Genomic DNA, 12187 nt, shown 5'->3' with positions numbered 1-12187 from the left:
GTCAGGGCCAAGGACTCCGTTTTCCATGACATAGCCGAGGATGGCTAGCCTGGTCGTGCGGAAAACGCATTTCTCCGTGTTATACGTGAGGTTAAGTTTCTGGGCAGTCTGGAGAAATCGATGGAGGTTAGCGTCGTGGTCCTGCTGATCATGGCTGCAGATGGTGACGTTATCCAAGTACGGAAACGTGGCCCACAGCCCGTACTGGTCCACCATTCGGTCCATTGCTTGTTGGAACATCGAGACCCCATTCGTGACGCCAAAGGGAACCCAGAGGAAATGGAAGAGGCGGCCATCTGCCTCGAACGCCGTGTAGTGGCGGTCCTCCGGGCAGATTGGGAGCTGGTGGTATGCAGACTTCAGATCCATCGTGGAGAAAATGCGATACTGGGCGATCTGATTCACCATGTCTGCAATCCTGGGAAGGTGGTACGTATCGAGGAGCGTGAACCGATTAATGGTTTGGCTATAGTCCACTACCATTCGGAGTTTTTCCCTGGTCTTGACGACCACCACCTGAGCTCTCCAGGGGCTGTTACCGGCCTCTATGACCCCCTCACGTAAGAGCCTATGGACCTCGGTTCTGATAAACACCCTGTCCTGCAGGCTGTACCGCCTGCTGCGAGTGGCTATGGGTTTGCAGTCCGGAGTGAGGTTAGCAAAGAGTGGAGGGAGGTCGATTTTTAGAGTCGCTAGACTGCAGATAGTGAGTGGAGGTAGGGGCCCGCCGAAGCTGGGTGTGAGGCTTTTGAGGTTGCACTGGAAGTCGAGTCCCAGTAAGAGTGGGGCGCAGAGTTCGGGGAGTACGTATAGCTGGAAGTTCGAGTAGCTGGTGCCCTGAATCATTAGGGTCGCGACGGTGCGCCCTTGGAGGTGAACAGAGTGTGAGCCCGAAGCGAGGGAGAGTGTGAGCCCGAAGCGAGGGAGATAGTCTGCCGTGCAGGGAAAATAGGGACTGAACAGCGTCTTACCAGATCTGGGTGTACGAAGCTCTCGGTGCTCCCGAAGCCGAAGAGGCACGGTGTCCTGTACCATTGATTTTCACGGTCATCATCGAGTTCTGGAGGTGTTTCGGACGCGACTGGTCCAACATGACCGCGCTGAGTTGCGGGTAGTTGGTGGCTGTGCTGGAGTGGCCCCGTGATGACTGTCTTCAAGGTGAGTTTCAGAGGTTGAAGAGGATGGATCCCAAGATGGCCGCCCCCGTGGATCGCACATGGCAGGCGGCGAGGAATATGGCGTCCAAGATGGCGGCCCCCATGAGTCGCAAGTGGCCGGCTGCGTGGAGGAGGATTGCCAAGATGGTGGCCCCCATGAGTCGCACGTGTCAGGTGGGGGCGGAGTCGGCATACAGGCTGCAGCATTTCAGGGCCTGCGGGTTTGGGAAGCGAGTGCTCTGGGCTGTGGGAGAGTTTGCAGTGGGGGTTTTCTTCGCCAGGCAGACCCGGGCATAGTGTCCTTTGCTCCACAGCTGCTGCAAGTTACGTTGCGGGCTGGGGAGTGCTGCTGTGGGTGTTGGGGCTGCCCACAAAAATGGCACACTGGAGCTGCGTAGTGGGTGGGTGGCCACACGGTGCAGGCCTGGGGCAGTCGCTGGTCGGGGGCCCACGATGGGGTCGCTTGGTCCGTGGGGAACGAGGTGAGGCTGTGTAACGAGACCTCCATAGTTGTAGCTAGCTCTACAGTGTCCTCCAAGTTCTGGGCCCCTTTTTCAAGCAACCGCTGGCGCACATAGGACCTGAGTCCTGCCACGTATATATCTCAGACAGCGAGCTCCTTATGTTGGGCGGCTGATACAGCTTGATAATTGCAGTCCCGAGCTAAAGCTTTTAAATCGCGCAGGAATTCTCCCAGCGACTCCGCGGGGCGCTGGCGGCGGGTCGTAAAAATGTGGCGCGCATAGACCTCGTTGATGGGCCTCACGTACATTCGATCGAGCACGGCCAGGGCCTCCGTATACGAGGTAGTACTGTTAAGTTGAGTAGAGATACGGTGGCTCACCCTTACGTGCAGTAGGCTGAGTTCTGCTCCTCCGTAGTTTCTGAAGTGCTTGATTCAGCCAGGTGGGCCTTGAAACATCTGAGCCAGTGTAGAAAGATTTCTTTCGCCTCTGCAGCCTGCAGGTCGAGTTCTAGCGGTCAGGTTTGAGGGCTGATTCCATAGTAGTTTTCTTCAAGTTTCCTAAGATTTCCTAAGATTATTAAATTGATGTGACCATCAATTCACAAGACACGTGATTGGAAGTGAACAGTGGTTTTAATAATCTTACAACAGAGCCTGCCTGCGACGAGATGAACTGGCAGCAGGCTCACGACTGCAGAGCTTTATACTTCCGGTTAGTGGGAGGAGCCATGGGCGGAGCCAAGGGTGGAGCCCAGTACAAACTTCTCATCTCCCCCTATGGGCAGAGCCGCGCAACGGCTCGTATAATACAGAGCCCACAAGGACACAATACATATAATAGAACACAGTGTGAATTACTAGGTTTATAATTCACCACATATGGTTTGTAGGAACACCCACTGTGCTGCTAGGAAAGAGTTCCAGGATTTTGGCTCAACAAGAATGATGGAACAGAGATATATTTCCAAGTCAAGGGGGTGTGCAGCTTGGAGGGGAACCTGCAGATGGTGGTGTTCGCACGTAGCTGCTGTCTTTGTCCTGCTAGGTAATAGAGGTTGCGGGTTTAGAAGGTGCTGTTGAAGAAGCCTTGATGAATTTCTGCAGTGCACCTTGTTGCTGGTACACACTCCTGCCACTGTGGTGGAGGGAGTGAACATTGAAGGTAGTGGATGGGGCTCCAATCAAGCAGGCTGCTTTGTCTTAGACGGTGTCAAACCTCTTGAGTGCTGTTGGAGTTGCACTCACCCAGGTAAGGAGACAGTATTTCATCACACTCCTGACTTGGGCTTTGTAGATGGTAGACAGGCTCTGGGAACTCGGGAGGGAGTTTTTTCCTCAGAATTCCCAGCCTCTGATCTGCTGTTGTAGCCACAATATTTATGTCCAGAACAGTTTCTGGTCAATGGTAATTCCCCAGGATGTTGATAGTAGGAGATTCGGCGATGCTAGTGCCATTGAATGTCAAAGAGAGACGGATAAATTGTCTCTACTCGGAGATGGTCATTGTCTGGCACTTGTGAGGCATGAATGTTACTTTCTATTTATCAACCAAGCCTATGGGCATGGGCTGTGTCAGTATCATAGGTGTTGTTAATGATGCTAAACATTATGAAATCATCAGCAAGCAACTGTATAATAATAATAATCACTTATTGTCACAAGTAAGCTTCAATGAAGTTAGTGTGAAAAGCCCCTAGTCGCCACTTTCCAGCACCCGTTCGGGGCGGCCGGTACAGGAATTGAACCTGTGCTGCTGGCATTGTTCTGGATTGCAAGCCAGATGTTTGACCATATAATGGAGGAAAGGTCATTGATGAAGCTAGGACACTAACATGAGAAACCCCTGCAGCGATGTCCCAGGATTGATGGAACAGAGATAACATAGATGATTTGGAGTTGGGGACCAAGGGCAATGTGTCCAAGTTTGCAGATGACACTAAGATGAGTGGTAAAGCGAAAAGTGCAGAGGATACTGGAAGTCTGCAGAGGGATTTGGATAGGTTAAGTGAATGGGCTCGGGTCTGGCAGATGGAATACAATGTTGACAAATGTGAGGTTATCCATTTTGGTAGGAATAACAGCAAACGGGACTATTATTTAAACGATAAAATATTAAAGCATGCCGCTGTTCAGAGAGACTTGGGTGTGCTAGTGCATGAGTCACAGAAGGTTGGTTTACAAGTGCAACAGGTGATTAAGAAGGCAAATGGAATTTTGTCCTTCATTGCTAGAGGGATGGAGTTTAAGACTAGGGAGGTTATGTTGCAATTGTATAAAGTGTTAGTGCGGCCACACCTGGAGTATTGTGTTCAGTTTTGGTCTCCTTACTTGAGAAAGGACGTACTGGCGCTGGAGGGTGTGCAGAGGAGATTCACTAGGTTAATCCCAGAGCTGAAGGGGTTGGATTATGAGGAGAGGTTGAGTAGACTGGGACTGTACTCGTTGGAATTTAGAAGGATGAGGGGGGATCTTATAGAAACATTTAAAATTATGAAGGGAATAGATAGGATAGATGCGGGCAGGTTGTTTCCACTGGCGGGTGACAGCAGAACTAGGGGACATAGCCTCAAAATAAGGGGAAGTAGATTTAGGACTGAGTTTAGGAGGAACTTCTTCACCCAAAGGGTTGTGAATCTATGGAATTCCTTGCCCAGTGATGCAGTTGAGGCTCCTTCATTACATGTTTTTAAGGTAAAGATAGATAGTTTTTTGAAGAATAAAGGGATTAAGGGTTATGGTGTTCGGGCCGGAAAGTGGAGCTGAGTCCACAAAAGATCAGCCATGATCTAATTGAATGGCGGAGCAGGCTCGAGGGGCCAGATGGCCTACTCCTGCTCCTAGTTCTTATGTTCTTATGATTGAGATGATTGAATTTGAACAACCAGAACTATCTTCCTTTGTGCGAAGTATGACTCCAATTGGTGCCGAGTGGATGACCCATGTCGGTCTCCTCTGGAGGTTCCCAGCATCACAGATGTCAGTCGTCAGCCAATACGATTCACTCCACATGAAATCAAGAAATGGCTGAAGGCACTGGACACTGCAAAGGCTATGGGCCCTAACAATATCCCGGCAATAGTGCTGAAGACTTGTATTCCAGAACTTGCTGCACCCCTAGCCAAGCTGTTCCAGTACAGCTACAATACCAGCATCTGCCAGGCAGTTGGAAAATTACCCAGGTGTATCCTGTACACAAGAAACAGGACAAATCCAACCAATCCAATTACCACCCTATTAATCTACTCCATCATCAGCAAAATTATAGAAGGAGTAATCAATGGTGCTATAAAGCGGCACTTGCTCAGCAATAACCTGCTCAAGGACCCAAAGAGAAAATGCTGGAAAATCTCAGCAGGTCTGACAGTATCTGTAGGTTAAAGTCCAACAGGTTTGTTTCAAACACGAGCTTTCGGAGCACGGCTCCTTCTTCAGGTGAAGAAGGAGCCGTGCTCCGAAAGCTCGTGTTTGAAACAAACCTGTTGGACTTTAACCTGGTGTTGTAAGACTTCTTACTGTGCTCACCCCAGTCCAACGCCGGCATCTCCACATCATCAGTATCTGTAGGGAGAGAAAGGAGCTAACGTTTCGAGTCCAGATGACCCTTTGTCAAAGCTAAAAGACAGAAAAAGAGGGAAATATTTGTACTGTGGAGTGAGAAAATGAGTCATAGCCACAGAAACCCAGGGAGCAGGGTACTAGCAGCCCCAGAAACCATGGGGAAAGAGTGCTAATGGCAGTCCCCAGAGAGAACAAAAGGTGTGAGAGGCCAAACAGCAGAGAAACTAACACCAGAGGGTAAACTGTGACAGATGTAGAGTTGGGGGGAGGGGAAGGGGGAAGCGAAGAGGAGAAAAGTTAAGGGACGGGGATAGGATGGGGGGGGTTAAATATATATAAAGAAAGACAAGAAAGTAAGAAATGGTAAAAGACAGTTAAAATGAAATGGGATGAAAACAAAGGGCCGAGGTTGGGTAGAGCTAATTATCTGAAGTTGTTGAATTTGATGTTGAGACTGGAAGGCTGTAGAGAGCAAACCGGAAGATGAGATGTTGTTTTTCCAGTTTGTGTTGAGCTTCACTGGAACATTGCAGCAGGCTAAGGACAGACATGTGGGCAAGGGAGCAAGGTCTTGTGTTGAAATGGCAGGCAACAGGAAGGTAAGGGTCCTGAATGCGCACAGACTGAAGGTGCGCAGCAAAGCAATCACCCAGTCTGCGTTTGGTATCTCCAATATAGAGACCACCACATTGGGAGCAGCGAACACAATAGACCAAATTGAAAACTGCTCAGGATGCTCAGTTTGGGTTCTGCAGGGTAACTCAGCTCCTGATTACAACCTTGGTTCAAACATGGACAATAGAGCTGAATGCCAGAGGTGAGGTGAGAGTGACTGCCCTTGACATCAAGGCAGCATTTCACTGAGTATGACATCAAGGAGCCCTATCTAAACTGGAGACAATGGGAATCAGGGGGGAAACTCTCCATTGGTTGGAGTCATATCTGGCACAAAAGAAGATGGTTGTGGTGGTTGGAGGTCAATCATCTCAACTCTAGGACATCATTGCAGGAGCTCTGGGCAGTACAGTGGCGCAAGTGGTTAGCACGGTTGCCTCACGGCGCCGAGGTCCCAGGTTCGATCCCGGCTCTGGGTCACTGTCCGTGTGGAGTTTGCACATTCTCCCCGTATTTGTGTGGGTTTCACCCCCACAATCCAAAAGATACGCAGGTTAGATGGATTGGCCACGCTACATTGCCCCTTAATTGGAAAAAAAATTAATTGGATACTCTAAATTTATTTAAACGAAAAAACATTGCAGGAGCTCCTCAGGGTAGTGTCCTGGGCCCAACCATCTTCAGCTGCTTCAGCGATGACCTCCAATCATAATCAGAATGGGGATGTTTGCGGATGACTGCACAATGTTCAGCACCATTTGCAACTCCTCAGATAATGAAGCAGTCCATGTCCAAAGCAGCAAGACCTGGACAATATCCAGGTTTGGGCTGACTAGTGGCAAGTTACATTCATGCCACACAAGTGCCAGGCAATGACCATCTCCTACAAGAGATGATCTAACCACCGCCCCTTGATATTCAATGGCATTACCATCGTTGGATCGCCCCACAAACAACATCCTGGAAGTTACCATTGATCAGAAACTGAACTGGACTAGCCACATTAATACTGTGGCTCCCAGGGCAGGCCAAAGGCTAAGAATCCTACGATGGATAACTCACCCCCTGACCCCCATCTACAAAGCACAAGTCAGAAGTATAATGGAATACTCTCCACTTGCCTGGGTGAGTGCAGCACCAACAACACTCAAGAAGCTTGACACCATCCAGGACAGAGCAGCCCACTTGATTGCTCCCCCTTCCACCAACATTCAAACCCTCCACCACTGACGAACAGTGGCAGCCATGTGGGTACCATCTACAGGATGCACAGCAGTAACTCACCAATGTTCCTGAGGCAGTATCTTCCAAACCCACGACTACTACCACCTAGAAGGACAAGAGCAGCAGATATATGGGAACCCCATCACTTGGAGGTTCCCCTCCAAGTCACTCACCACCCTGACTTGGAAATATATCGCCACTCCTTCACTGTCACTGGGACAAAATCCTGGAACTCCCTCTTTAGCAGCACAGTGGTTGTCCCTACACCTCGAGGTCTGCAGCGGTTCAGCAAGGCAACTCGCCACCACCTTCTGAAGGACAACTAGGGATGGGCAATAAATACCTGCCTGACCAGCGATGCCCACATCCCATAAATGAATTTTAAAACAAATGTGACTCTGGTTCAATTCGGGACCTTTTGTGGGGACCTCACTGATGAGGCTGCGTTTAGCCCCAGTTCCTGCACTGAGGAGGTCTTCAGGGCAAAAAATTATGTAAATGTGACTTTGATGGGGCTTTCGTTGCTGAGGCCAAAAAAACAGCAAAGTGGCGTTGAATAACGGTATTTCTCGGCGCTGCAGGCACTGAGTAGCACACCGCTCAACGCACCCAAAAACAGACTCTGTTTCTTCCAGTTGAATCACACCACATACCACCAGGGTGGGAATCCTCCCAAAAGTAGCTGTGCCACCAAAGGCAGGGCTCCACCCTAACTCCTTCCAGCTTCCACGAATCAATGAGGATTAAAATCTTTCATTTTGACTCAATAAAGCTGAAATATTGACCAACAGCTCTTAGTACATTGCACTAACCATGCAACCTAAGAAAAGACAAAGAAAAAGATGTACATGAGGATGAAAATAAAGATTGAGAGATGAGCAGAGCTGGAGCCGCGGAAACGCGCATATCACATGATTCCCTGTTCAGTTATCTTGACTGAGCGGTGTATTGTCTTTTAAACTTGAAGTTAAATGAGGTTTCTAAAGCTGCTGCCAACTGTTATGTGACTCGGAAGCTAGTATTGACTAGTAAATATATAGAACATGAAAGGTTGTTTTTCAAATGTTAAGTAAATGCTGATAGTTACCAGGGTGGCACAGTAGTTGGCATTGCTGCCTCACAGGGACGGAGGCTCTATTCCTGCCATGGGTGATTGTTTGTGTGGAGTTTGCATTTTCTCACCGTGTCTACGCGGGTTTCCTCCGGCTGCTCCGAAATTCCTCCCACAGTCCAAAGAAGTGCAGGGTTAGGTGTGGTAACGGGGATAGGGCGGGGGAGTGGGCCTGGGTCGGGTGCTCTTTCAGAGGGTCAGTGCAGACTCGATGGGCCGAATGAACTCCTTCTGCACTGTAGGGTTCTGTGGAAACCCGCTAAAACTGGTGTCCTTTATGCATTTGACTACCTTCCATATTTAAACACAATTGCTTAGGGTGTAATTGGCAATCTGGGCACAGATTATGCACAAAATAGCTGCATTAAAAATATCTATTGCCATATTTACAAGTAGTAACCTGCAATTTTATTAATACAGCCAAAAATAAGTTTATCACAAAACTTAAGCATTTTAAAACACAACCTGCAGGCATATTGATTTTAAATAACTGAAATAACCTTTAACAAACTATAGTGATCCATTTCATTGGTGTACATTGCCCAGTTTCTTTTTTAATTAATTAATTTTAAAAATATTTTAAAACTTGGCTTCTAATGACCTTGCGTCTTGAAAAAGGAGCTCAATTTGATGAGTATTCACAAATGATTGCCAACGAGCGCGATTGGTGGAAACTTGCAGTGTTCTTCATTTCAATCTGGGGATTTGGCCAGGAATGTCAGTGAGGTCAGATTGCAATGCAGTTTTTTAAAACTAGAGTGAAATATTACAGAAACTCAATTTTGCTCGACATTTAAAATGCAGTTAAAATTCCTCAATATTTTACGCTAATTTGGCCAATGGCAGATGAATTGCACACTAGCGGAAACTCGAGACTAAATGGTCAGTCAGAAAAATATGACAGTATTAATGGCAAATAAAATTGCGAGGCATGAACTTTCCATCTGTGAACAATAACTCGATAGTAAATCCATGTGGGTGGGTGTTGCATTGAACATAGAAAATGGCCCAAAATGCTTCACAGAATCATAAAGAAAAAGTGGTTAGCAATCAATGATGAAAATATTAAAAAGGTGATCAAGATCTTTTCGGAAGTCGGCTTTAAGGTCGTTGTTAAAGGAGAATGGGCGATGAAAGAGTTTAAGGTGTTAGGGTGCACCACCAACGATGGGTGAGCCAAATGACGAGTGGCTACACAAGTGGCTTGCTGAAAGAACAGAGAGTTTGGGAAGAGATGTATTGCTGGAACAGGGTGCAGGGACGGGAAGTGGACAGATTTAAACAGGAGGATATAAATTTGAAATCCAAGGCACTGGAGCATTGGGAAACAATGTAGGTCAACAATAAAGGGTAATATGTAAGCCAGACTGTGAAGGGAGTTTGGGATAAGTTAAGATTTGCGGAGGGTTGCATGTTGGCCAGGACAGCATCGCAACCATCGGCTTACGGAATGATCTTACTAACAAACTGGCCTCTATCCTTTACTGCACTGTGTAGAGCTTAAAGTAATTGACTGAAAATAAATGCTTCTGCTAATTTTTGTTGCTTCTATATTATCCATAAAACTACTCAATTCCAGAAAGAAAAAACAACCGTTTTTCCAGTTTAAGTTGACAGTTTTTCAAACTGTGTTCACTTGAATAATCACTGCTCTCACTCAGGAAACCTTAAACCCAACCTGTTCTGTTAGTGAGCTATTAGTGCATTTCCTGAGAGAAAGCAAGATAGCAAATACAAACAACAGCTCTGCACAGCACTTACAAAACAAATCAATTGGAAGGGGGAATGTGCTTCCAACTGTGAGATATTAGAATTGCGAAAATGTTCTCTGTTCAATAAACGATAGTATGCTCATGAAGAAGGAAGGAAATGTGAACAAGTGTGAAAAGGACAGTTTCGCAATGAGGAAAAATGGAACTAATGGTTATTTAGCTGTACCGTGAGGATGAAAAATGAGTCTGCCAACAAGCTGTGAATACTTCCCGTCTCTGGAGAAGGTGGCGAGGTACAGGAGTGCTTACCTTCATGGGTCACCGTATGCAATTAATAAGCCGATTGACATCAAACACCAACGGCTATGGTAATATTTCCATTTTTTATTTGCTAATGTTCTGAATTAGTTTGATAGATGCACCCAACATTCGTTTGAAACTTGTGCATCTGCAGGCTTCTGTTTTATTACTGCTGTGTCCCTTTCTGTGTAATAAGTAACTTTTTATACGTCACATGCAGGATAATCAGGAATCTGCTGAGTTTAACTTTGCAGAATTTGTGTATTAAAGCATTAGCGGTGCTTTTTTTGATTAGCCTACATTTGAATACGCCATTACACTTTTCATGGGAAGAGTACAAGCCTCTGATTAACAATTAAGATGATGGTTAAAAGCAAACATCTATTTGAAATATTAAAGGTGCATCAGGTTGGATGTTTGAAGAATAGATAACGAAGTGATGCCTTTCATATTTGACAAAACGCATTTCATTTTTCAAAATTAATTACACTGTGGAGAATTGAACTAATTTCCAGGCTGCAGTGTACACACTTAAAACAGTCTGGTGAAAATCTCTTATGATGTTTCTGGTTGTTGCACAGTCATGTTCAAATTGAGGCAGAAACTGGTCAAACTGAACTTTATTAACAGACTACCACACTGCTGCGGCATTTTTACACACAAAAAAACAAAGGTAACTGCATGAACTGAAATCTAGGTGAACAGCACATGTAACATTTAGTTAGCCTGATAGTCTTCACTGGCGGAGGGCTGCATTTTGAACTGACAGGTTGACAAGAACAAGTCACAGGCTCAGCTATTATTTAAAACTCACTTACTCAAATTGAATAGGAAATGCTGCTTTCCAATTAAAACACACCCAGTTCATCTGGTAATACTGCAGCAACAGAACACCTTATTTTGTGTTGAAGGGAAGGAGTTTTGGCAGACAAAATCCCTCCTGTAGCCTGTAACAAGTAATCTTTCCAGCACTGATGAGAAAGTCAATAGCCCAGGTTATTCAGATGTTTCCACATTTAGATTAAGATATGGCTGTGGAAGATGGAGTCTGGGTAGCTAAACATTGAAATGGTAAGAAGAAAACAAAATATAACTTGTGCCATTAATGGAGTACAACAATAGGCAAATAACTCCGTGTGTAAGTACGCCACCTGGTGTGGAACTGAGTCAAAGAGATAACAAGATTTGGACCTCAGTCTGTCCTGGTTTAGGTAAGTCTCCGCCCATATAGCCTAAGGATTTTAACATTGATTCCAGTACCCAGAACCGGGGCGGGGGAAATTGGTCAGATTTCTTATTGTTAATTATTATCCCGTGATCCCTGCTGGAATGACAAAACTGGGAACGTAGGATTTCTTTATATTTGTCCAGTAGATCAAATAACCTTGTCACACTCACTATTTTGGCTCACACAAGGGGAGGGAGGTGCAACAGAGCTGTTTGTGATCATGATGTCATTTCCTATGGTAGTTTACATCTTCAGGAGTGGGATGGTAATTTTGGGAGATTAGAGGAGTTAATCTAGTCAATAAGTGTGACAAAATAGGTGTTGTCTTTTATTAAATTGTGTCCAATCAAACCTGTTCAAAACATTCTTTCTAATGCTCGAAATGGGTAGATTTAGAACTAATTTTTTGATCATTCATCGAGGGAAAAAAAGAGGTTTTCTAATCTAGTCAATGATCAATGATTTGTATTATGTTGAGTCTACTTTTCTACTTACATTATATCAATGTATAATTTGGGAATGCAGCGGTGTAATGACTTTGTTGCAGGACAGGAGGAAGAATCCACAGGATCTCACCATGGTAGTTAGAGAACTTGAGTTGGTTTTTTTAAAATGTGGAAGCAAAAAGTGACCAAAAAGCTGTCAGACTGTTGTTCAAGACCCAGCTGGTTCACTTTAGGCAAGGAAAGCTGTTCTTTTTTTTGGAAAATATTTTATTAAGGCATATGTAATTTTAATAATTTTCAAAAGGAAAAAACAGAAGAAATATTACCCGCCCAACCATCAACCAATCCCAGCCAACGTGGCTTACATACT

General features: G+C 45.7%; 1 protein-coding gene across 9 annotated transcripts in view; it reads left to right on the top strand.

Annotated features, from left to right (window-relative positions):
• The window catches only part of pde4d (phosphodiesterase 4D, cAMP-specific), a 1491178-nt gene that overhangs the window by 1009490 nt on the left and 469501 nt on the right, over window positions 1–12187 (top strand). Inside the window, exon 1 of one of the 9 annotated variants that reach the window (XM_038790973.1) lies at window positions 10069–10211. The exons of 7 other annotated variants lie outside the window; for them this stretch is intronic. In XM_038790973.1, the coding sequence (XP_038646901.1) occupies window positions 10084–10211 (128 nt within the window). In that variant the 5' untranslated portion in view covers window positions 10069–10083. Of the gene's footprint in view, window positions 1–10068; window positions 10212–12187 lie in introns of those variants that run through there. One more of the 9 variants, XM_038790976.1, reaches the window with a different exon arrangement.

Source organism: Scyliorhinus canicula, chromosome 3 (assembly GCF_902713615.1).
Source record: "Scyliorhinus canicula chromosome 3, sScyCan1.1, whole genome shotgun sequence".
Taxonomy (NCBI): Eukaryota; Metazoa; Chordata; class Chondrichthyes; order Carcharhiniformes; family Scyliorhinidae; genus Scyliorhinus; species Scyliorhinus canicula.
The sequence above is the reverse complement of the archived record's forward strand: the minus strand, read 5'-3'. Positions and strand labels throughout refer to the sequence as shown.